Source organism: Lagopus leucura, unplaced genomic scaffold (genome assembly GCF_019238085.1).
Source record: "Lagopus leucura isolate 7727_CA_CO unplaced genomic scaffold, USGS_WTPT01 Super-Scaffold_100001, whole genome shotgun sequence".
NCBI lineage: Eukaryota > Metazoa > Chordata > Aves > Galliformes > Phasianidae > Lagopus > Lagopus leucura.
Window position 1 is genome coordinate 49,594,691 of NW_024962262.1, and position 25,227 is coordinate 49,619,917.

A 25,227-nucleotide genomic window follows, 5' to 3' on the forward strand; every position below is an offset into this window, starting at 1 on the left:
GGAGGAAGAAACCGTCAACATCAGCATTTTACACCTCCCAGTAAAGAGGAGGAAGAAATCCCTGTAATACTTCTCCAAGTAAAATTCTCAAGGTATCAACAATTCATCACACTCTACTCAGCCTTGTGAAGCTTTACATCCTGCGGAGCATCAAAGGATACAAGGAATGCGTGCTTTCTTGCTTTAATTATTTTTTTATCATTTATTGTCTATAACAGATTTAATTCTATATTGTTAGTGGATTTTCTTTTGTATTGATTGGGTAATTCAATGTGTTGGTATTGTCACAAGCGCATGAACAATAAATGTTGTGTTTTGCTTTCATAGATAAAACCTTTAATTAGACTAAAAGTAAGTTCTCAGTTTTGCCCACAAAACCATGTATATCACAACACCACCAACACTCTGAAAGCAGAGCCTACTGCTGTATACAAAGAAGGCATCCCCAGTCCAATTGTTTAGAGGACCAGAACAATCTAGCTCACACTACCTGGAACTGTGTGAAGGAGTTTCCAGGCAACCACAGATTATTCAGGTAATATTTATAGCTATTTAGAAAAGGTCCATAAAACTTGGATCCCAGTCTGTGTATCCAGCTTCTTAATTCATCTAACCACATTGGAAAGGTTTGCAAAAATACAGGGGAAAATACTGGGTTTAACAGAGTTAAATAGCTGAGAATTCATTATAATTTGAGCAGATAGGCCATGCCCATAAGCTTTCCTCAATTAAAACTGATTAACATCACAGCCTGTAGATAGCCTGGGAATAAATGTTAGATTCAGTGACAAATTAAAGAGCAACTTTTTACACTGAGGATATACTGGTGGAAAATGTTCTAAACTTAACATTGTGGCTTTTGGCATTAAGTGTACACTTTCTTAAATCTATGTCATTCACTACTTTTTATAGCTTAATAGCTATTTGTCTCACCAGGATTTCTGGTGTTCTTCAGCAATAAATTATACATTGGCTTATCAAGCTGATCCTTTTTTTTTTTTTTAATCCCAAACATTTCATGAAATAACCCTCAACAAGAAGAATAGTTCTATAATGGACATTTCACAAGGATTGCATATATTCACCTGAAAGCAATCATTTCCAGAATATAAGCACACTGTTATCTTTCCTATGGGTACAAACACAGTTGCATAACCTAGTTTGTTTCCTTTTGTTTATATGATTTCATTGTTTGTAAGCAGTGATAGATTTCTATAACTCTACTACTATATATGATAGTAGGATAAGATGGTTTTATTTATTTACCACCTCTAGTACAGAAAAATGCTCCAAAATAACAGTTTGAAGAACAGTTCAAAGTTTGTAGAGTTTTCCTTAGGCATACGTGTTGCACACTCTGAAGACAAATATGCAGACTATATTTTTTTCACTTGTGCAATATTAGGTGTGGATTTTTCGTTTGTTTGTTTGTTTTGCAACTCATAGAAAGATCTCTAAGCTTAAGGCTTCTGGTATTGGTTAGAGAATGACTAACTCTAACATGTACAGGCAATCTATCTCAAAGCTGTTAAGGAAGAATAACTTCTACAGCAAAGTCCTTGCACCACTTATTCAAAATGTTGCAGAAAAGAAAATGGAGGGAGCTGTTAAAATCTCAGCAGGATGCAGTAGTGGAAAACCTGATTTGGTTGTTGTAAGCCAAGTACATATTGGTGCAGAACTTCTGACAGTCAGTGATTCAACAGCAAATTTAAGCAAGTTTAAGAAGCTCTTTAGGGCAATGGAGGGCTTTCATTCACTCACTCAGCACCTGTAAATTTCAACAAATTTTCAGTACATTACAGAAATTAGTCAGAAAATACAATGACTGGCATCCAAAGGAGTGACAAGACAACAGGAGTCTTTTGTATCTATAGAGATTGAAAACATTTCTTCTTGAATGCGCTGATAATAACATCAAAAAGGGCTCTGCAAAACGTGGCCTTCCAAACAAAAACCAGTCAGCTTAAATGAAAACAATGATTTCCCTCCTTTTCCACTATTTCAGTCACAGATTTTAAATGTCTCAACAATGTAAGATACAAGTTGTACAAATTAGGCAAATATATAGCTATGTTTCTCCTGGTGTGACTTCCCATCTTCCAACAGTCTGCAGCTGAGTCAGTAACAGTATCTCTACCCTGAAACCATCAGTATCTGATTTGTTTACTCTTGAGTTTACACCTTGTTTCTTGAGGAAGAAAGCAAAATCTTCTGTTGCAGCTCTCTAAAAGCAGGAGAGGACTTTTCCCTGACTCAGAAATGACTGACGTGACCCTGAGAGGAGAGGATCCAGAGGCAGAAGGAAGCAAGATTCCTCAGATGCTTTACCAGTGCTTTATCAATAAAGTAATATCCTATAGTGGCTGAATGAAAGCACTCTCTAGAAGTCTGAAGTTTGCCATCTCTGTCTGTTTGAAGTCTCATTATTAGCTTTTCACTGACATAGGCATTTCATAGAATTAGTCTACAGATGAACAGGTACAAGAAAACTGAATAGGAAAGTGTTCTGCATTTTAAGACAGTTAAGTATGCAAATTTATTAGTTAAATTAAAATGTCAATTCCCTCAAATTATATCAATGATTCCAGGTTCATTATGGAAAAATTGTATCAAGGCTGGGGACTGATAAAGAATTCTATAATCTTTCTAATTCACTCTACCAAATGCAATTAAAAGTTATTAGATTTCTAACACTTAAGCCTCTGTATAAAACATTATTCTAGTAGGAAATTAAACACTGAATTACAATCTACTTTCATTTTTATGCAAAAACTTACTGAACAAATATAGCCAAACCACCAGAGTACAAGATGTGCTGTATTTTAGGAAATTTATTTCCATCCACTGGAGGACTAAAATCCATAGCAACCCACAGCAGTACTACTTCAGTAATGATAAGTAAGTGACAGCAAGCATCAAGACCATGGAACTCAGGAGTCATCAGTGAGATCTCAGTAGAAGTCTGAAGGTTCCATTAAGTATTAATAGAATTATGTATATGATTTAATAACATTTATTTACTAATCTGACAGATTTACTATGAATACAGAACAGAGAGAAACTAAATAACACATACAGCCCATGTTTACTTTCAAGATTGCAGCAGAAGATTGGATAGTGAATTACAAAAACCTGCACTGCCAACCATGTCACTATCTTGCACTTATTTTACTGACATGAAGTAGAACAAAAAACCACTCTTCTGTTACTAGATTTCTTCTAGTACTCCAAAAACACTTAGATTTTGGGTTTACTCACAAAATCTTATATGGTTCACAGAATCACACACAAAATCACAGAATCACCCGGGTTGGAAGGGACCTCAAGGATCATGTAGTTCCGAGGCAGAAAAGTAAGAGTGAAAATTGATTTCTTAAATTGCTGGTGGGAACTCTTCAGTTAACGCTCTTAGCCACAGTGACTTCAAATGCCTGTGTCTTCAATTTCTGTTTCTTCCTATGCTATAGTAACATTGCACTTTTGTGGCTATAATGCATCAGCATACCTTTTAACTTCTTAACAACCAATATTCTTTATTGAATTATCCATTTCTATCACAGCAGATACTCTGGAAGAGGAAAGCTGCCACCATAGCAGTGTCACTGGTGCCGCTGGCTGAAACAGTGTCCCCTCTCCTAAGCTCATATTGCTCCAGGCACCACACTTCTGCTGCACAGAAGCACTGTCAGGAAACCTCATAGTCCAAGTCCACAGTGAAGTCCCAGTGTCCCACAATCCCCCTTGTGTAAGTATTGCATATAACTCAGACCCCTGTCTTGGACTGACCCAGCTTGTTTCACCTCAAACAAAAATAAGTACTTCTGAAGGCAATTTGTTGCAGGAATCACACTCAAACAGAAACAAGGGTGAGTCACGTTTAGGTCTGTGCTCTGTGCAGTTACTGCAACATTAACTCAGACAAGGTTATGCACTGAAACCCCATAACAAATACAGGGTAATACACCATATGTCCTCAGTATTATGGACTTAGAACAATTTTATTAGGCTACAAAACTGCCCTTGAAGTGAACTGGCAACTTAATAATCCCATGCGTACAAAACTATTTACAATGTCACAAGGAAGCACAGGGCCGGTTGCAGCGCCAGACTGCTCTGCAGAGGTGAGGTCTGAGCAGCATGGACACAGACATCCTGCAGCCTAGGTCCAAGGGCTGTAGCTCAGTCCTTGGAATAAATGTGTTTAGCAGCATAGCTGTACTTATTTAAAAACACATTGCTCCAGATACAGTAACTCACATCCCCCCACTGATGCCAATAACACCAACTCCGGTGCTTCCCTGGGTCCAAGCAAACAGAAGAGCCACCTTTGGCTACTGGTAGCTTACTAAGCCAGTTAATATAGCTGAAGTAGTAGCAACAGGGGCGGAAGGTGTTGTTTCCAACCTGATCACCACTCTACAGTTAGAACTAGCTCTATACTGTGCATAACCAAAATGCACATTATAATTCAGCCAGTGACTTATTCTTTATGAGTTATTCATCCTTAAATCTATTGCTTTTTTTTTTTTTTTTTTTCCCACTGGACATACACAGTGAAGGGATTCAGATGAAGAGAAAACATAAATTTGAAATTCCATAACTTCCAAACACTCCACAGCCCAAAAAAATATCATTAACTTTTCATGTTACAGGCAGGTTTTATAACTGCTCTTCAGTTAAACATGAGTTTTAATTTTGTTCTATTTTTGGGACATTTCAAGAATGTCCTTATAGGGATTTAGACACATAATAACTGTATAAAGACCTGCACAGACAGGTCTAGGCACAGAATGTAGTTATTTTTGTTTCAATCATATGCAGTGTCTTCTAGATTTTATTTTGGGAAATGATTTATTTTGATGATAACATAATGGTAACTTGAAGTTATACGAAGAGCTATCTTTACTCATGAAATTATGCTAGACTACTTAAATGTTCTTACACAGAGTAATTGCTTTCTGATCTCCGTAATGAATCTTGGTCATTTATTCAAGGCTACACTGAAATCATGGTAAGGTCAAATTTGCTCATTCTGTTATGTTTATCCACCTAGTTAATATTGGGAAGTCAGAAAAAGATGAAGTTAAGAGCTCTACCTGCTATTCCTCCTGGGGTGACTGAGTCGTGACTGCATTTCAAAAACGTGTTCTGAGAAACTGCTGTTCTGATTAACCCGGTGAAATTGTAAGGTCAGGGACTTACAAAAACATGGGTTTTCTGAATAGACTCAGAAAAATGTTACAGTTCAGTTAGCTGTTTTATTATTATTATTATTATTTTAATAAAATAGAATAAAACTGTGAAACTTACCAAGATCTAAGTAGACACCTGCAACAAATGAGTTGAGAAAAAACATCAGAATAACACATCCCAGCACAGTAAGGCATTTGACGAGAAGGATTTTGTCTGTTATTCTGTGCTGCAGAGGGGAAAAAGAATTGGATAATTGTGTTAAAGAAGGAACTATTTATTGTGCACAGAGTTAAAAATAAAAAATAAAAAATAAAAAATAAAAAATAAAAAATAAAAAATAAAAAATAAAAACATGTGAAATAGAAAAAGCTGTTCCTGTATTGTATATTCTTCTTCAGCATAAAATACATAAATATTTAAAATGAAATATTTCATGTTTCCCTATAGAAAACATGATCACGTAGTAAGAGAGACCCAACATGAAGACAGGAGATAAAACACAGTTGTGCAAGTATAGTTGAAAGGCAATTTTTATTATAGAGGGAACTTCAGGTGCTCTGTGGTTTCTCAAATTTGAACAAAATCATCCTTTATTGTGATTATACTCTGAAAACCTATAACCTAACCTAATGACCAGATTCTTCATACATCACGTACAACTTTCAAAGACATGCCATGCCCCTAATCTTTATAGAGCTCCTGTACCACAGACCAGCTCCTCATGCTCTCATTCTCATACCTAAATTCTTTCCACTGTGCTGTTGCTTCTCTGCTCTGAAATCACCTTCACCAGCAACATAGGGACTGAGTACCTCTCTCATTGCTAGTCTCTTCCACACAGTTTAGAAATCTACCAAAGTATAATCAAATCTCACTTCTTTTAAAAGTTCATCATTTATACAATGCTTTGGAAAAGGCCTAAAACCAAACAGAAAATCCAGTTGGTTTTGTTCTGTTTTGGTATGACATATAGAACAGAGTGCTCCCAGCCAAGGATTTGAGCTCCCAATTACACGCCTGTACTCATTAGTGCCAGCAATGTGGAAAGGATGTGATGATTAGGCTAATGGAGATGAAATTAATCCTACTATAGGGTATACATCCTGTCAGGTTCAGCTTCAGCATAAAGATCTAGGCAGTGTTAATATGTGCACAGCAAAGAAAACAGGATTTATGCAAGTGGTTTATCCCTACTTAAATAACATAGCAGATGTGTTACAGATAGTGTAGTAAATTAGAGTTGGTATTACTCTGTCATCATGCATTGTGGTTATAAACAACCTATTCACACCTTCTAAGACTTTCTGGCCATGGCGGATTAAAATTTTAAGAGAACATTGCTGAATCATTTATTGATCCTTTAAACAACTCTTTTCTAAAGAACACGTATAAAACCTAACTCATACAATGTAGTTCAGTATATCCATCCTGATGAGAAGCCAGCCAGTCTGCCTGCCAGCTTTTCTTCTCCACGACACTTATTAAATTTTCATTGGATTCAAAGGATTTTCCTCATAAAAAGCCATAGGTCTACTTACACTTATATTAAGAACAACTGCCATCTACTTACTTTTTTCTGGAGTTCCTGAATATTTGTTTCCCAGTTTTTATCTTCTTGTGAAATTTGCCTGAAAGAAAATGACACCTGCTTTTTTTCCAGAATGAAATGAGAGCCCTGCCAAACAGTACTGGAATAAATCTCTCTCATCACATCCAGATCATTCTCTCCCCTTTAAGGAGTAACTCATACTACAGAGGAACCATGGTTGCCTTATGTTCAGTAGCAAAATTCCCATGACAATTTACTTAAGACCCCACTTTTCTAATACATACTACCAGTACACAGTTTGGTTCATGAAGAGTGCCACAGACTTGGAAAGTGCAAGCATCCGGAGTACGAACCTGGATATAGGAGCTGGCTATATGTTCCATTTGTAGTTTCAGGAGGTAATGTGTGCCATTCTGTGATAAAGCAAGGGTCATGTGCTAACACCAACAAGTCAGAACACGTGTTACATTTGCATTTTATAATGAAGTTTTAAGATCCGAATAAGTTACTTCTTTCTGTTATCAGCATAGTCAGCCCTGCAGCAAAAAAAAGCCTCGGGGTTTGCAGTTCAGGAGCTCTGTTGCTAATGTTAATGAATTTCTACATCACTGTCAGTGTACTTGTGCTGAAGGAATCCTCATTTTCAAAACTGAACGTACGATTTTTTATATACTTCAGAATTATTTTCTTTAAGGTGTTGTGAACTCTAATAATGTCACAATCTTTTAAAAAGACTTTTTATGTCACTTTATTTAAAGTGCACAATATCAGGAAAAAATTAAAGGAAAATATTATAGGAAAATAAAAGGAAAAATTATCTTATTACTGGAACAATTTATGCTTGCATCATTTATTGAATTAAGAAGGTTATTTGTGAAAATAAGAAAATTCACTGTCACTGTATTTATATTACTATTCTCAAACATCAAATTTCCTACATAAACAGCTGGTTTTGCTGGAACCTAAACAAAAATAAGGTTAATTTTTTGTTAGTCTTAGTTTATAAAAACTTCTCCTTTTCTATACATACCTGGTTAATTATGAATATGCTCACATCCCCACTGAAGATTTGATTACTTTCAAAAGTAGTAAATCGCTGTTTTGAAAATTCACTGAAGAACATTTGAATTTTTCATCAGGGAAAAATTTACAGCATTTTACTACATTGAAGCTATTATTGCAGGAAAAAGCCTAATGGTGTATTTGTGATCTTTTAAAACAAAAGCTACCTGGAATTTCTGGGTCATCAAATTTTTGTTTATTCACAATATGTTTTCCAGACCTTACACATTAGTTTTGTCCTAAAGTACTTGGTGTATCACTGAAGCTGAGCTTCCATGGTTCTTCGTATCTGCTCAACTCTTTCAACTCTTTGAAAGGGTAGATAACAGCAGGACAAGGGGAAATGGTTTGAAGTTGAGGGAGGGGAGATTTAGGCTGGATGTCAGGGGGAAGTTCTTTACAGAGAGAATGGTGAGGTGCTGGAACAGGCTGCCCAGAGAGATTGTGGATGCCCCGTCCCTGGAGGTGTTCAAGGCCAGGTTGGATGGGGCCCTGGGCAGCCTGGTCTAGTATTAAATGTGGAGGTTGGTGGCCCTGCATGTGGCAGGGGGTTTGGAGATTCATGATCCTTGAGGTCCCTTCCAACCCTGGCCATTCTGTGATTCTGTGATCAAATAGCTGAGAATGTAGGTCTCACGTCAGTGAAGATAGTAGCAAAACTAGAATATCGTTACAACTGCAAACTGAGATGAGCAGGAGTTTCATGTCAGTCCAACAAAGTGCCTACGCCTGCAGCTCATCCTGCCAAGGGTGGAAGAAAGGAGGTGGCACATGCCAGCAACACTCACTTGTGGAATGTCCTGAGCTTCTTCCTCAGGAGTATCTCCAGAGTCAGCACCTTCTGCATCAAGAGGCATTTCACGGCAGTTTCTTCCCTGCTGGCAGGGTTAATGCGCTGAGCAGTCAACCTCCAAACATAGATCTCATGTTTCAGTTCTGAAACAAAGCAAGATAGTTTATCTTATAGCAGATGTAGTAGGTATGAAACCAAAGACCCACAAAGTATGTGCAATGTGTCCTAGACTGAAGGCTATTAAAATGATCAGAATGGTTTCCAAAGAGTTTGCCAGTTTCAGAGTTCTTTTTACCACTTACTTTTCAAAGCTGAAGGGAATGGAAAATTAATAGAAACATTTCAATTTTTTAACAAAAGTGATCTCAAATTCATTTCCCAATTAATATAAGGTGCTATCTTCAAATATTTGCTTAAGACCACCACAATCTTTACCGCTAAAATCGTATCATATTTGCTTTTCATCAGATCATAACCTGCCGACACACATTAATGTACTGCTAAAATGCAGACCTGAGTAATATCTGATCTCGTGTAAGTTTAAACAGACTGATTAATACTTCAAATCAGTCTTCAGAGTGTTGTTTGAGCATGTTTTGATTTGTTTTTTTGAGTACTATCAAGGTCTTGAAGAATAAACGAAAAGCGCTCACTCCTGTTGACAGCAGACATTAGAATGGTCATGACAAAAAATATCCTTTGGATTTTACAGGAGATTCCTAAGGATATAAAAGCTGATTATTCATTCAGAAACTATCTGAACATATACTTCCAAGTTAGCGAATTGGACACTTCCACAACTTCCTTTTATTTCTTTCCCCTCAAATTTCATGTCACTGAAGAAAAAAAAGTCAAGAATTCGTGGCTTTATATCTTAAGATCCATATTTAGCATGCAAATTACACTTATCTCAAGAAATTGACGAGGAAGTATTTGCACCACCTATGCAATCTGTAAGCATTATTTATAAAAAATAGAGTAAATAATGAGAAATATTTAAACACATTTTGATGTAAGCAGTGACATTAATATTTACAAATCCCCAGTTGTTCATGGTATTTAATGACAAAATGAACACTAAATGTGTTTAATATGCTCTCTACCTTTGTTACCAAGTATTTATAGTGATAATACAGAGCATATTATGTAATAATTAACCACAAGAGGAAAGTAGACATGACAGAATTCAATCATTTGAAGGAAAAAAGTAAGGATGTTCAGTGCCATCATAACCTTCCTGAGAAGCTGATGAACAGAAGTTGACTAAGATTTTGTACAGCTCACATCCACAGATGAGCAGAGCAAACAGCTTACAAGCCAACAAAATGGTATTCTTTGCCTTGGATTTAGAACTCAAGGCTGAAACTGTAAACTCATTACGTAAAGCTAAATGATTGTTCCAGGTTATTAAACAACCTGTGTTTCGTCTAAAACATTTCTTATAAAAAGAAGGATTAATACCTAAATTATAGGTATCAGAGGTACAAGATCTAGGATTTTCCTTTGTAATATATTTGGTGATTCTTGTCAGGAACATAATCTGATTCTACTTCATATTAAAACATGGATATGTCCTGCTTATCCATATGAGACTGTGCAGACACCCTGTCCCAGACATCATTTACTTTTTCAGCAACAGCTTGTGACATCCACAAATAAATCAGCAGTGATCTTCTATTCCCTTCCAGAACATAAACAAGAAAGTGACAGAGCTATAAGCCACAACTTATCTGCTCCAGGAAAAAAAAAAAAATCTTTTTTGAGAATTAAGCTGAATGTGAACTGTGCAGAAAGCCTATTTGAAACCTCAGAAATGGTGGAAATTATTCTTTAATAAAATTCAAGATTAAATTTTAAGTCTCTGAATTTGCAAGCACTTTAAATAGCTATTTCTGACAGAAGCAAGTGGCAAAATATCAGCTGCTTTTTCCTACAGACAGGCAAGTCTAAATGGAGAAATGCTGGAACATGGCTTTCTTGCACAATCTCCTGTTCAACTCTACTAGAAAAAACTTTTTAATTGAAAAGATTTCCTGAATCTTTCATGGTGAAAGCAATACTGTACTATCCTACATGCTACCGTGGACTGGATAAGATAGAATCTTCTTTACGTAATTCAAGCAGATAAAAAGGGGAAAATACCCTCAACAGCTGAATGGTCCTTTTCATTCTGCTCTCACATGCAATTTTCAAGTCAAATGGACTGTGGCTTTGAAACTGTTTCTCATCATCAGTTCAAGAGGAAGAGCGCGGTTTTATCTTTTTCTCTGGCAAACATGCACAAAGAATAATTATCCAGTTAGCCATTTTGCAACACCTTTTCTGGTTATGGAATCACAGAATAGTTTGGGTTGGAAGTGACCTCAAAGATTTTTGAGTTCCAACCTTTTACCTGCTCCATGCCACGGGCAGGGCTGCCCCCCACCAGCTCAGGCTGCCCAGTGCCCCATCCAACCTGGCCTTGAACGCCTCCAGGGGTGGGGCACAGCTTCTCTGGACAGCTGTGCCAGCACCTCACTGCCCTCTGAGTGAAGAATTTCCTCCTAACATCTAATCTAAATCTCCTCTCTACCAGTTTAAAATGGTTATTGCTCACCCTATTACTGCATACCCTTGTGAAAAGTCTCTCTCTGTTTCTGTTCATGATGTATGTTTATCCTGCTGTAACATTTCCTTCATCCTTTTCAAGTGAAACGTGACCAAGGATTTTGCTAATGGAAGAAAGTTGAAGTTTTCATCCTCTAACTGAGATGCAGATCCACACCGGGTATTTTCATACAGAGAATCTTTATCTTCACTCATTTGAAAAGGGATGCCTAGCATCACATATATCTGTGCCACAAACAAAAACAGAGCAGAATGACTGGCGTTTCACACTCCTGCTCCTGGTCTGAAGTGCTGTGGGGTTAATCTCCAGTTTCAGCAAGGTTGAACTAATACTTTGTCGTCTGCGTTAAAAAATGTGTGGGTTGTTTCATGTGGCTTTGATCTTGCCTTTGTGTGCAGCAAGTGCATGCTTGCTTGCTCAGACATTAGTTTTCTAAACACCCCAAGGATGTGAACGTCTGACCTGCAGTGAAATTTACTTCAGAGCAACATGACCTTTGAAAATCAGAACAGTTGATACATTTTTTTACAGTGCTAACCCTGTTACAGTAATTATTTCTAAAGAGATTTTCTAGGTCATCCCACAGAAAGTTTCTCTTATTTCAGTTTCAGCAACACTTTTATTGTAATAGCCTCCTATGGCAACAGGTAATACATGTGTTAGCAGTAGTTTTTGTTTCGACTGCAATACAATGTAAGATCCTTGAGGTGACTGAGAGCAATGAACATTTTCAAAAAACTGTGTTTTTTTCCAGCCCTCCATCTTGGATCTGCAAAACTTTTTAGGTTGCAACTCATATAGTTTGGGACCCTCTGACCTTTTATGACGTGTTAGACATGATGGTGTAATATGACTGCAGGGTCTTATCAACCACTTTGAAACTAAGGCTAAGGCAGCACAAGGGCAGCATTTGGCTGCTACTGAGTGAGAAAGCCTTGCATCACATTTCCACATCTCTATAAGTCCCATCCCCTCAGCTGGGACTGGGTTGTGTATGACTGGGATGTGACAGTCATGTTATGCCAGGTCACGCTGATTTGGCTCACTCATCCAAGAAGACTCAGTCGACTAACCAATTTATTATTCCATTATAATACCAAAAGCTTCGCATGGCACATTCATAAAGCCCACCAGATGCTATATATATTTAGAATTAGTATATTTAGAATTAGTTTTTCAGACTATTTTTTCTTTCTTTTCTTTTTTTTTTTTTTTTTCCTTTTTCTTTTTCTAGAAAGGACATTTCCAACAAGAAAAGAATATTTTGAGGGATTTTATTCAAAAGGATAAGCAAAATTGCGATCCCTATAGTGCCAATCTATTCTGGTATTGTCATTTAGTATATTTCACCATGGAAAGCACAGACTAAAAGCTCTGGACTGGTTGAATTTAATGAAATATCCACTACAGACCTGAGCTGTGAAATAGATAATATTTTCTGCATATTAGAAAACACTGTTTCATCAAAATGTGTATTCTTTCTGTGTTGCACCAACTAATAGTCAGACTGATTTTCACTTAATCACACATTCCCTCCCACCTGACTGCCAATAACAAAGAAGACATCCTCCAAACTGAGTGTAATTAATTCCCCGTCTCAGAATCTGCAGAGGACAGTGTTATTAATTGAAGATACTCAGAAGAGCATGACCAAACTAGTCGAGATGATAAGAATTATCATAAAATTGCAATTTTTAACTGGCAAGTGCACTAAATATATTATCTGCCTTTTTGAAAGCAAGACAAGTTTGGGCTGTGACTAACAAAATGCAAAGCATGTTCCTCTGAACGTGGGGTTTTTTCTCCAGATGCTCTTCTCACTTAATATTTTTTCAGCAAAGCAATTATGTTTCTTAGCTAAATTCTTAGAACAGGGCTACTTCTATTTAAACATTAATTGAAAAGGAAATTAAGTACCAGGAATTATAGCTTAATCTAGTAATAGTAATATCTATAACTTAAGGTAAAATTTTTAAATCCCTCATATAGTGTAATTAATCCTTCCAGCATATTAGAAAGTAAGCAACCGTCAACTCCACTTTAAAAGCACAGGAGCTAAGTTAGATACATGAAGCCTGTGTATAAAGAATTTGCCTCAAGAGACATTCCAGCTCAGTGACTGATGCCTCTTTCCTAGAGGCAGTGTCTCCTTATGGGAGACAAGCATATGCTCTAATTCTGAAAATAAAAAGTTCAAAATGTCCTTGTCTTTATTTCTTTGAGTTGGCTCGTTTACTGGTCATGTGGATATAGGTAAGCAGAGCTACAAATGTTGCAGGGTCTTCAAAACCACAACAAAATACACTTTGTCTGATTCAGCTAAATAATTGCAAAGGAATGCAAGAAATCTGTACAGTGCTGCATAAAGTAATACAGAGATTTATATCCATCAGCTGTTGGATTGCTGGGGCCCCATTTGGTCACCAAGACACCTAGGGCATATTCAGATGCTCTGCACAGCACTGCAGATGCGGCAAGAGAAATACAGGAGACCCTCATCCCTGCAGCAAAGCAGCATAAGCTCAGGCAGAAAACTGCATGGCATCTTAGATGGAGCCCCACACGAAAGTCACCTCCCAGAGGTTTACCTCAGGGCAAGCTGGGGCAGACAGAATCAGCCATGGGATTTAGACTGCTCAGAAAGCTGGAGAAACAGCAAGCATCCTTCTCATTAAAAAATTTAACCAGAAACTTTACTCATTTGTCTGGACTGCATCAAAAGAGGGCTGATCGGTGGGGTAAGGGAAGTGATTGCTTCCCTCTGCTCTGCCCTCATGAGGCCCCATGTGCAGTACTGTGTCCAGGCCTGGGACCCCCAGCACAAGGACACGGAGCTGTTGGAGTGGGTCTACAGGAGGGCCACAGAGGTGATCAGAGGGCTGATCACCTCTCCTATGAAGAAAGGCTGAGGCAGTCGGGCATGTTCAGTTTGGAGAAGAGAAAGCTCTGGGTTGACCTCATTGCCATCTTCCAGTGCTTCAGGAGAGCTTACAAACAAAGGGGAAGTTTTTTATACACAGTCTGATAGTGGTAGGACAAGGAGGAATTACTTGAAACTAGAAGAGGGGAGATTTAGATTAGATGTTAGGACGAAATTCTTTGCATTTGCAACCTAATCCATTCCATTCTATCATTCTCTGATTAGCCAATGTTTTCCATTAAGTTACATGCATAAAACTATTAAACTAACTCCTCTGCTTGGAAGTGAATAGATACCCTCCAATCGTAAAATGAATTGCAGCAAACCAACAGCTACCAAGATTATTTCAATAGCAGGGGTGGTGAAAAAGAGATGTAAAAAAAAGGAAAAAAAAAAAAAGAAAAAAAAAAAAAGAGGGGAAAAAAAAAAACAACAAACAGTTCTACAAGCAAAAACTGAAAGATGAGTTTTGCACCATCCTGAAAAGAAAAAGCCTCAATAGGACACATCTGAAAACCCAAAAGTTAGAAAAAACAGTGCTTAATTTAAGGGCAAAATGAAGTGAAAAAGAAGCTCACTTCAGATTTAAAAAAAAAAAAGGTAACTAATAAGTTCAGCTCATTTTGAGAAATAAAACTGAGAAGAATAATTTAAAAATATGTCATTGCACTTTTTAATGAAAAATCATCAGTGAAACTCTTTGCAGCAAACAGATATGGAGCATGTGTTAAATTAACCTAAATTGGTCCCTTAATATGTGTGTACCAGGAAGATCTGAGGACCAAAGTGAAAACTGCCACTGCTCTGCCAAAACACTGCTATAGATTGCCTTGTGTATATCTGCACAATTGTTTCACAGTTGCAGTATAAGCACACAAAGACCTGGGGAAACAAGTGCTGCAAAAAACCCTGAAGGTTCCTAAGAATTTTCCTCCCATTTGTAACTTGATGACTCCATCCATGAAGAATGTACATAATAAAATTGTAAAGTGCTCCTCTATTCTTTCCAAATATCACTGCACTATACTTTCTTTCTGAATAAGGCAGGCATAGTCATTACAGCAGCCTTTTTATGCTGGCAGCATTATCAATGCATTCAGAAAATAATATGCATTTGTCATATTTCCCATACGCTGCAATGTCAGAATATTTGATATATCACTTGAAAACAGGGAAAGAGAGATCAACAGTTTCCTCTTCCTGAGAGGGATAATACATCAATTCTAAAGCACCAGAAAGGACATATACAAAGATTTTAAACATAAAATGTTTGTGAATGTTTTAAAAAACTGGGTTCCATGTAAAGTAAATAACTATAATTATTTTTATTCCTGATTATTAGGAATGTATTGAAGGTGAAAGTAATAGAAGGCGAATATTTTTTCAACATTTTCAGACATAAAGCCATGACTGTCACATATTCAGCTACATTAACCAAAAAGGAGCATGCAGGTCCACAGGGAGCATAAGACTATCTAGTCTCCTCAAAGCTGAAAGTCCTACTGTTGTTTAAAATGAAAGTATAAGAAAGTTACAATCTTAGATTCCAGGACAATATCTAAGAAAGCAACATTTTTTATTCATGCCATACACTATTAACTATTCATTGTCAGTGTACAAACTGGATTGCAGAGAAGAAATAAAACAAGTTTTCCCATTTTATGCTGTTCAAGATTTAGAAATGCTTCCCGTCCCGTCCCGCAATTCAAGCTCAAAACATGGGTGTTGCCTATAACAAAAAATAGGGCAAAGTTTAGAGTATTCATGTATCCTTCACATCAAATCACTCCTTTTCTGTTCTGAAACTCAAAGGTATATACCGATATGCACAAAGACATGCTGACCTCTCTTTTGTGATGTGGTTTTTTTAGCAAAAAACTCAATTCTAGGCATGAGAAACATTTCCCAATATGAGTTTAATCACAACTGATTGTAAAAGAAGTTGACAAGAAGTTGTGATTAATTTAGCATTTTGGATGAGGACAGCTAATAGCAATGTGCACTGCTCAACTGCCAACTAGATTTAGCTTGGAGCTAAAAGCTTGAAAACATCTTGAAATACTCCTTTCATTGGACATTATTCTCTGCATAATTTGCCTGTTGGATCTGTCACCTGAACCTCCATAACCTGTATTTATTTACTTTTGATTCCAAATCAAGCAAACCCACTGCTTTCAACAGCTCTGTTAAACGCCAGTAATACTTCACTGGCTGTTAGTAAAGCACCTGCATTACACAGGACAGAGATATACTGATGTATTTCATCCAGCTACGTACATGACCTACCTCTCACTGATTCTAGCATGCAACAGTTCCTACTGTTACCAAATAAATTAATAACATTATTAACTAAAACAGGACTAAATTCTGAGGCAAAGTGGCACACAAAGCTGTAATGATGCTCCATGACACCTTATACCCTGGGTCACCGCTCTGCTCTTGCCTTGTCCTTGTAATCCTGGACATAGTTATCATTCTATGCAGGCTTTTTATTTTTTTTATTATTATTTTTTTTTTCCCCAAATGAAATTGTCTGAAATAATAGTGGGTTTGTCCAACAGATTATCATCATAGTAGTTCATCCCCAGTGTTAATCCCAAAGGTTGTACAGCATGGTGTAAGCGCAGCATGAAGATATGCAACAGTGTTAGAGGATGCAGAGCTAGCCAGGGTAGCATTGGAGAGACACGCAGCATTCAGGAATCCAAATATTTGGTAATCTTCTAACAGCTATCTCTGGGAGTGGCCCCTAGAGTGAACTGGAGCTTCGTCTGAGAGAGAGAACATATGAACCCTCCAAAACCAAGCAAAATACAAAATTTAAACCTACATCAATTTGACGCAATTGATGTAACTAAATCATTTTTTAAATTTCATTTTTTTCAGCACTCTTAGGTGCCTACTGACAAACCATGACTGATAAACTATGCCTCCAGGCCAGAAATAAACTATGAATCTATTTGAAAAATCATTTCAAAGGTATTATAGCTTGAGGGTGTTTAGCTGGCCTAAGACCAACCTATATCCGGATGGAAACTCAGGTAAGCCTCATAGCACAGAGAGGAAGGGAAACTTCCTCCAGCAGCAAGGAAGCCTGTTATGCCACAAGAATGTAACAAAGCTTCTAACCCTTAACCCACACCACACGTCCTGGGATTCACTCCCCAAGGCATTTCATAACTCCAAAAGGCAGAGGTGTTCACATCAACAGAACAATAATCACAGTTTTATACCTATTTTTTTTCCCCTCTTACTTTCCCCTTTTTTCCCCTAGCTGCTAGAGAAGCAGCTGCAAAGCTCCACATGGAAGAAGAAACAGATTTGCTCACTCATCTGTTTAGCAAATTTCACGTTGAGGAAAACAGTATCGTTTTTTTGTTTGCTTGTTTTTTTTTTTCCCCACACATGAAGCACTTTACATGGCTGTGATTAATTAGAAAATTTCTTCTGTTGTAGGCATTGCATACAATCCTACTACCATAGCACTATTTTCCCAGCAGATACAGACAGATGTAGCTGATGCTACGTTTGAAGCATAACGTGCTCCCTACTCTGTCATCAACCCTCCTGCTTCAATAAGTGCGTCTCTCTTTCAGCAAGCAAAATGGTCCGGAACACAAGCAAGCAACACAGTAGAAATGGAGAACTGGTGCCAAATCAGTCATTGCACTAAGAGAAAGCTTATATTCTTTAGCAAAAATGGTGATGATAATCCCAGATTACATCACGCACTGCCCTGGGGAAAAGGACCTTCCCAGGCACTGTAGTCTACAGCTCCACATCGTGATAGCTGAAACAGAGCAATGTATTGTCATGCTTCCAAGGGACAAAGTAGCACATAGCTAACATGTAAGGAATGTAAAAATTTCAACTAAAAGTAAGAAAATGTTTCGGGGATCAGGGGAAAGGAGGCAGAACAGCAACATTAGTTCCTCTGTCACTCGTATTTTTATTTTGTCTAGCATATTCTATTGGGAAACAGTATACATACTCCTTTTAAATTTCAGCTTACTACCCTAATTCTATCATCTCTTCCAATATCACAGAACAAGACGCAGTTCTATGAATTGAAAGTCGCACTCAAAAAAGTCCTCACAAGAGCTCAGAATTTGCTTATGCCTTTCATGGCTGAGTTGCTCAGACCCTTTTTTTGTTTTTTGATATACTGTGCTTCAAGCCTCTGTAGGTAAATGGTATTGCTGGGGAAGAAATGTACACTTTTTCTTCTCTACAAGTGCTGAAGTTCAGTTTAAAAGCCACTAATTTAAAGACACTGGTAACCTACAGCATTGAAATCAGTATATCACTTTATCATCAGAATAACAGTATCATTTGTTCTTAAAATTAGTACTTATCTGACCTCACTAGTCTACGTAGCCCAGAAACATCAGAAAAAGCCCAAGGAACATAGCAGGCTGAAACAATCTTTGGACAATAATATGCCAGGTAAGTCTCACATATCTTACTTAATCAGGGACAGGACGAGGGAAGGCAGATATTCAGCTGATTAGAACAGCTGTTTCAAACAAGCCATTTTGAGTGATCACAGAATCATTACCACCTGAGATGGAAGAACCCCTGAAAGCACCTTGGAACACATTATGCTCCTTCTGGAAATCCAAATTGCTCCAGCTACATCCTAATGAAGTCTGTGTTTGTCACTTTTTCTTTCCATTTCACATAAAATTTCAGTAGAAAGAGAGCTGCTTTAGCATTTACTCTAATTGAGCAGCTACTGATTAGCTTTGCAGTAAAAATGGAGTTGCTGATTATGGGAAAGGACACATGGTACACCAATTATAAGACTGCTACATCTGAACATACTAAGATGCAAGTAACAATGATTACCAGGAGATTAATTGAGGGAAATATGATACTCTCTAAAAAGTGTACAATGTTTCACTTGCAAAAATATGCCAGTGAAAAATTTGTACTACTCAAGGTAATCCAACAGTGATTTTATATACTTGATTTCTTAAAATAATTTTTTAAAAAGCTTAACATTTTATAGATGAAAGAAAATAGGCATCAATTTTCTAAAATGTATGTCCACAAAATAATGCTGCTATGTCTAAAGAAAATAGTTAATATTTGACCAATTGAATTTTCTGACTGTGTAGATAATACTTATCTCAGGACACCTTGCAAGCTTTATGTTTAAAGATAACCTAGATATATAACAACTCCAGTTATTCAAGAAAATGTCCATGAAGCTATTGCTTTTACAAGAAAATGAGAAATGAATAAAAGCAAATTGATTCTTTTTTAACAAAAAATTTGAGGAGTTACAAAAAAAATATGCTGAGTACTAAAGATTTTCATAAAAAGCTTCCAAGCAAGAAAGAAAAATAAGATTTTTTTTATAATGATGCATAATTACAAGCAGATTTATTTGGGTGTTGCAAGGGTTCCTTTCATCTCCAGGAAAATAGATGATTCCTTTCCCAGATCTTTATTGCCCCTCTTCTCTGCTCTCATGAGACCATACCTGGAGTACTGAATCCAGTTCTGGGGCCCCCAGCACAAGATGGGCATGGAGCTGTTGGAGCAGACTGTCATTTTTATCTTTTTAATAAAATCTTACTCCTAAAGCTAGTTTACTCTGAGACAAGGCAACTTGCTGTAAGTGGTACTCATCTTGCATAAATTAGGTACCTTTCATGAAGCACTCTACCTTAGACTCTCTTTATACTCAAAAGAGAGAATTAAAGTTTCAGGGGATGTAATATATCTGTTCTATTGTAGATAGCTACGTTATGCTTTAGAAGGTATTGCTTCTTCCATGGGTTACAAATGGAGCCAAGTTATACCAACTACACCAGTGAAAAACCAACTGTCCTGTGAAAGAAGCAGTTATATTCAGCTATCTTTGTATAAACGCACTAAGAAATCATACTTTGTGAATTATCTTTCACCACATAAAGAAACTGTGGACATTTGGGGATTATTATTAAGTTTCACTTTTCAAACGCAAGCCTGAGATTAATGGCAAAAAACTTAAAGATCACCAAATAGAAAGGCATGAAAGCACAGACATAAGGGACTGACATACTCAATGGCTGTTGAAAATGTTAGTGAAATCAGATTGATCAAGACTTTTTGAAACAACTTAAGTGAGAAATATAAAGAAGAGACACATTTAATCATTCTAAATTACGGAGATGATAGAACAGATGAAGTTAAGGGTGGGAAAAGTTGAAAAAATTATTCTACTCTTGAAGAAACAACCTTCACTGACTGCAAACCAGGAAAAGATTGATGAAAAAATCCAGTGGGAGAAAACCAACAGTGAGGGGATGGCATCAGTGCACTATGCCTGTTATAAGGAAAATCCAGCATATTTCTGAACCTAAGCTGTAAAATCAGCACCTTGAGCACATGGTCCTTATAGTGAGAAAGAACACCTTGGTGTTCAAGCTTTTGGTTTTAAATGTTGGAATATATCCCCTAAATTTTGGAATATGTTTAATAGTTTGTGTCAACACCTCAAGCTTAGTACAAGAAAAAGAAATCCATTTCTAGAAGCCAGAAAATATCATGATTAAAATTACAATTATTAGTAAAAGTAGATATTGAGAGTTTGAAGGAAAATGGGCACTTCCCTCTGAAGACACCGTAGAAGGCAGTGGTCAGTTTGTGTTTCAAACATATTCAAAGTAATGCTTATAAATACATTTTAATGCTCACTCTTACCAACGATTTCACTCGGCTCCTTATTATACAGTTTTTTGTTCCAGTAAAGAAGTCCAAGAAAAGGAAAGGAAACCAGAACAACAAGGCAGATTCCAATAAACATGTGTCCTGTGAAGGCTGCAAAATCCAATCCCTGGAAATGCAATTGAAAACCCAAATTAAAAATCAGTTACTTTCCTATAACACCTACAGGGAAAAGTATTCAACTGTATACACTTTAGAAATCATCAATAAATAGAAAGCAATAAAGTTCCCTGTACAGTACACATGGCATTTCATCTGTTTCAAGGAAACTAACTACATTAGAGTGTAATTCAGAGAGCTCAAAAATAACATTACAAGTTATTCTGATGTACATTTAGGCTACCTAAAACAGATGAAAAAAAAAATCACTATAATCACTTAAATCACTCTACATTCATTTTCAATCATATTGAATCACAGGAATAGTTAAATTTTAATGGCCAACTTTTTGTCCTAAACAGATAACAATATGTATTTTACAATAACCCTATCAGAACCAGGATTTCACATAATAAGCCAGATGGTGTTTTTTGTTTAAAAAAAAAAAATCATAGTTTTCAGGCAAGCACAATTAAATAAATTTCAAGCACGAATACAAACACCTGGGACATAAGACTTAAAAACACTGAAAGTACAAAACAGTTATACCAAATCTGACTGGAAAAAAAATGTTATCTTCTGAGTAACAAAATGACCAGAAAAAAAGCTGGTTGAGGAGCAATGCAGTAAGGTCAGAATATTCCCAACCTACAGTTACCAAAACCTGGAAAATTACATTTGCACCTGACCTACTGTCAATAACCAACCACAAATCTTCCTTAATCTGGCAGCAACATGTTCACATTGTGAGAGAGAACACCTATTTCCAGGCAGAGTATTCTCTGCAGAGATACTCAGGCATGAATCTAATTGCTACTATTGGAAAGAAGAAAAGAAATAGGAACCTGAAGATTACTTGGAAACTCTAGAGTTCAAGCTGGTGACATTCCCATGATATGATAATGGAATTTAAGTTCAATGTCAATTCTATTAACACAGTCACTAAGATTTACAAAGTCACTTGCTTGGAAGTTCTGAATACCAAGAAACAATTTTAAAGCAAAACAATTGTGCTTTGTTATTAAAGTTCTGCAATGCAGAAGCTTCTCAAACAAAAGATACAGCACAAGAAACATGCTGCTTAAAACCTACAAAACTAATTTCTCTATGGGAAGGAGAATCACATCAATCTCAAAGACAAACAGAAACAATGAGGTTAATAGGAAGGTTTGACTGATAGTTGAAAAGAACTGAAATGTGATAGAGGTCACAAACTCTTAAAAGTCAGAATTAACGCAGTTGATGACACAAATGAGTCTTAAGAGTGATTTGCAGACACCAACATGAGAGAAAAAAAATGTCAGCCTAATTTTTGACATTGGGAGTTTTTAACTTTAAAAAGAGTATCTGCTCTGAGATTCAGAATTTTGTTGAACTTCATAATATCACCACATTGATTTTTTCTTGTATCTGAGGGTTTGGGGATACAAGAAAAAATTATGCTCTGCTTTGATTGCAAAATAGCCTTCCAATTTAGCTGAAACAAATCATTTTGTGACATGGAAAACATTTATGGAAAGAGTTTACACAGAGATATTGCTCATGATAGCGCAAGGCTGGATCCAGTTCTCTTCCCATACCTCATTCCCAACTTTCCTCCTCATTTCCTACTTCCAGTGATCCTCAAGAGCCTGTGTACAAAAATGAAACCTGATGGTCACTAGCACCTTGTAAAACTTGTACCCTGTACATGAGGAAGAGCGCCACCAAGTATAATCCTTTTTGCTCCTCATGTCAAAAGGGCTCATGGTGGAAACCAGTTTGCTGCACATTCTGATGCTTGGGGCTGGGTGCTTAGCACAGAATCATAAAATGGCCTGGGTTGGAAGGGAACTCAAGGATCATGAATCCCCAACCCTCCTGCCACATGCAGGGCCACCAACCTCCACATTTAATACTAGACCAGGCTGCCGAGGGCCCCATCCAATCTGGTCTTGATCACCTCCAGGGACGGGGCATCCACAATCTCTCTGGGCAGCCTGTTCCAGCACCTCACCACTCTGGGTAAAGAATTTCCCCCTGATGTCCGACCTGAATCTCCCCTCCCTCAACTTAAAACCATTTCCCCTCATCCTGCAGCTATCAACCCTCTCAAAGAGTTGATTCCCCTCCAGTTTGTAGGCTCCCTTTAGGTAGTGAAAGGCTGCAGTGAGGTCACCCCACACCCTTCTTTTCTCCAGGTTGAACAAGCCCAGCTCCCTCAGCCTGTCCTCATAGGGGAGGTGTTCCAGTCCCCTGAACATCTCTGTGGCTCTCCTCTGGACCCTCTCCAACAGCTCCCTGTCCTTCTTGTACTGGGGCTCCAGACCTGGACACAGTACTCCAGATGGGGCCTCAAAAGAGCAGAGTAGAGGGGGACAATCACCTCCCTGTTCCTGCTGGCCGCCCCCTCTTTTGATGGAGCCCAGGATACCATTTGCCTTCCAAGCCTCAAAGGCACACTGCTGGCTCATGTTAAGTTTTTCATCTATCAAGACCCCAGGTCCCTCTCCACAGGGCTGCTCTCAAGGATCACTCCTTCCTGTCTGTATGGATGCCTGAGATTCCTCCAGCCCAACTGCAAAACTCTGCACTTTGCCGTGTTGAACCTCATCAGGTTCACCCAGGCCCACCTTTCCAGCCTGTCAAGGTCCCTCTGAATGGCATCCCTTCCTTCTACCATGTAAACTGCACCACTCAGCTTGGTGTTGTCAGCAAACTTGCTGAGGGTGCACTCGATACCATCATCAATGTCACTGATAAAGATCTTAAAGAGCACGAGTACATAGACTATGTTTCCAGTACACAGAATATGTTTTCATGACCAGAGAAAGTAGATTTCACATATTGCCAAATAATTAGCAGTTAACTGGCAGAATCTTGGAGAACTTTTAGAGATCATTTCTATCTTCCAAAATGGAAAATAGAGAATAGGAAAGGGAACGGGATGAAGAGGAAGGAGATTATCAAAGCCACATTCTTGGAATGGAGTGATGCATTGCTGTGTTATTCTGACAGAGAAACCATAACAACAGAGATCCCTGGGCTCCTTGCTGCCCTGTTACAAAGGATTTATGTTGTACTTCAGACAGAAGGGACATAGAAAAGGATCCCAAGACTGTGGCACACTTCATCAGTGGCTTTTGCTCCCTTGCCCACTCTCTAGTAAGGACATGCAACATCTACACAGAGCAAATATTCATGCTCCATGTGTTTTTTGTACTGCCTGAGTTCTCTGCACTGCTGGGGCTAGGGTTCAGCATTTATAAAAATACTGTAAAGTGCTCCACATTTGCTGCATACAACAAAATGTCATTTTCATAAAGATTTTCTGAACAATAGACTGAAATAGAATTGACATGCACAATAGGCAAGAAATACTTTCTTCTAGGGGATTTCAATCCATCAGATAAATACAATGCATGCCTCAAATATCCCTTACTTGAGGCTATGCTGATTGTGTTAAATTTCTGCTGTTCTCCAAACGACAATGAAAATCTAAAGATTTCGTTTTAACAAAACAACAACCTAAAGGTTCCACTGCCTACAGACTCAAAGCTGAAATACTGGGCATCTTTCTATGCTTTATGGTTTTAAATACAAAGTCAAATATACCAATTTCGCTCTGGGAGGAAGCGTCATTCTGTTTTCCTTAAACACTGGCTTTCTTTCATCCTGGTCTACTGTGGTTGCTTGTCCAAGGGCATGGGGGAGGTTGGGGGTTGACTGATTTTGAAGATGTGAAATCAACTTCTAGTAATTCAGACACTGCCAGAACAATAAAGCCATTTCATAGCAAAGAGAAAACAAAAATTATTGCTAGGTGCAGTAATTCAGAGGTCGACAAATGCTGGGCTTCTACTCAGAGTGCCCTTCATTAAATTTTTTAAAGCCAATAAAATGAGGAAGAGTGAAAGTGATTTATTATTTGTACGCTGGATTAAACATTCCTTCCAGCCGAGTGACTGAGATTTATGTTGTCTCAGGAGGAGCTGCTCATGATGTTGCTGAGACAGAAATCACTGATGGTCTAACACAGTTACATAAAGGTATCTGAGATATTGATGAGCATCGCTTTTTGCCCTGCACTGTACTCTTTAATAATCACTACATGCAGAGATAGGGAAAAAAATCTGAAATCTGCCATAAAGCCATACATTTTATTTCATGTACCTTACTTAGGGTTTCATCTTTCTTGAGAAAAGAAATCAATGAAACACTGACAGAAAGAACAGGCAATTTACAAAATGATTAAAAGTTTTACCAAGCAAACTCAATAAGAATAGCCTAATAAGCTATGGGAA

General features: G+C 37.6%; 1 protein-coding gene across 1 annotated transcript in view; it reads right to left on the reverse strand.

Annotated features, from left to right (window-relative positions):
- Window positions 1-25,227, reverse strand: part of OCA2 (OCA2 melanosomal transmembrane protein) — a 177,617-nt gene that overhangs the window by 65,893 nt on the left and 86,497 nt on the right. The window contains exons 15-18 of the mRNA XM_042867669.1: window positions 20,822-20,954; window positions 8,596-8,743; window positions 6,767-6,824; window positions 5,314-5,422 (exon numbers count right to left, since the gene is read on the reverse strand). Of these exons, the coding sequence (XP_042723603.1) occupies window positions 5,314-5,422; window positions 6,767-6,824; window positions 8,596-8,743; window positions 20,822-20,954 (448 nt within the window). The remainder of the gene's footprint in view (window positions 1-5,313; window positions 5,423-6,766; window positions 6,825-8,595; window positions 8,744-20,821; window positions 20,955-25,227) is intronic.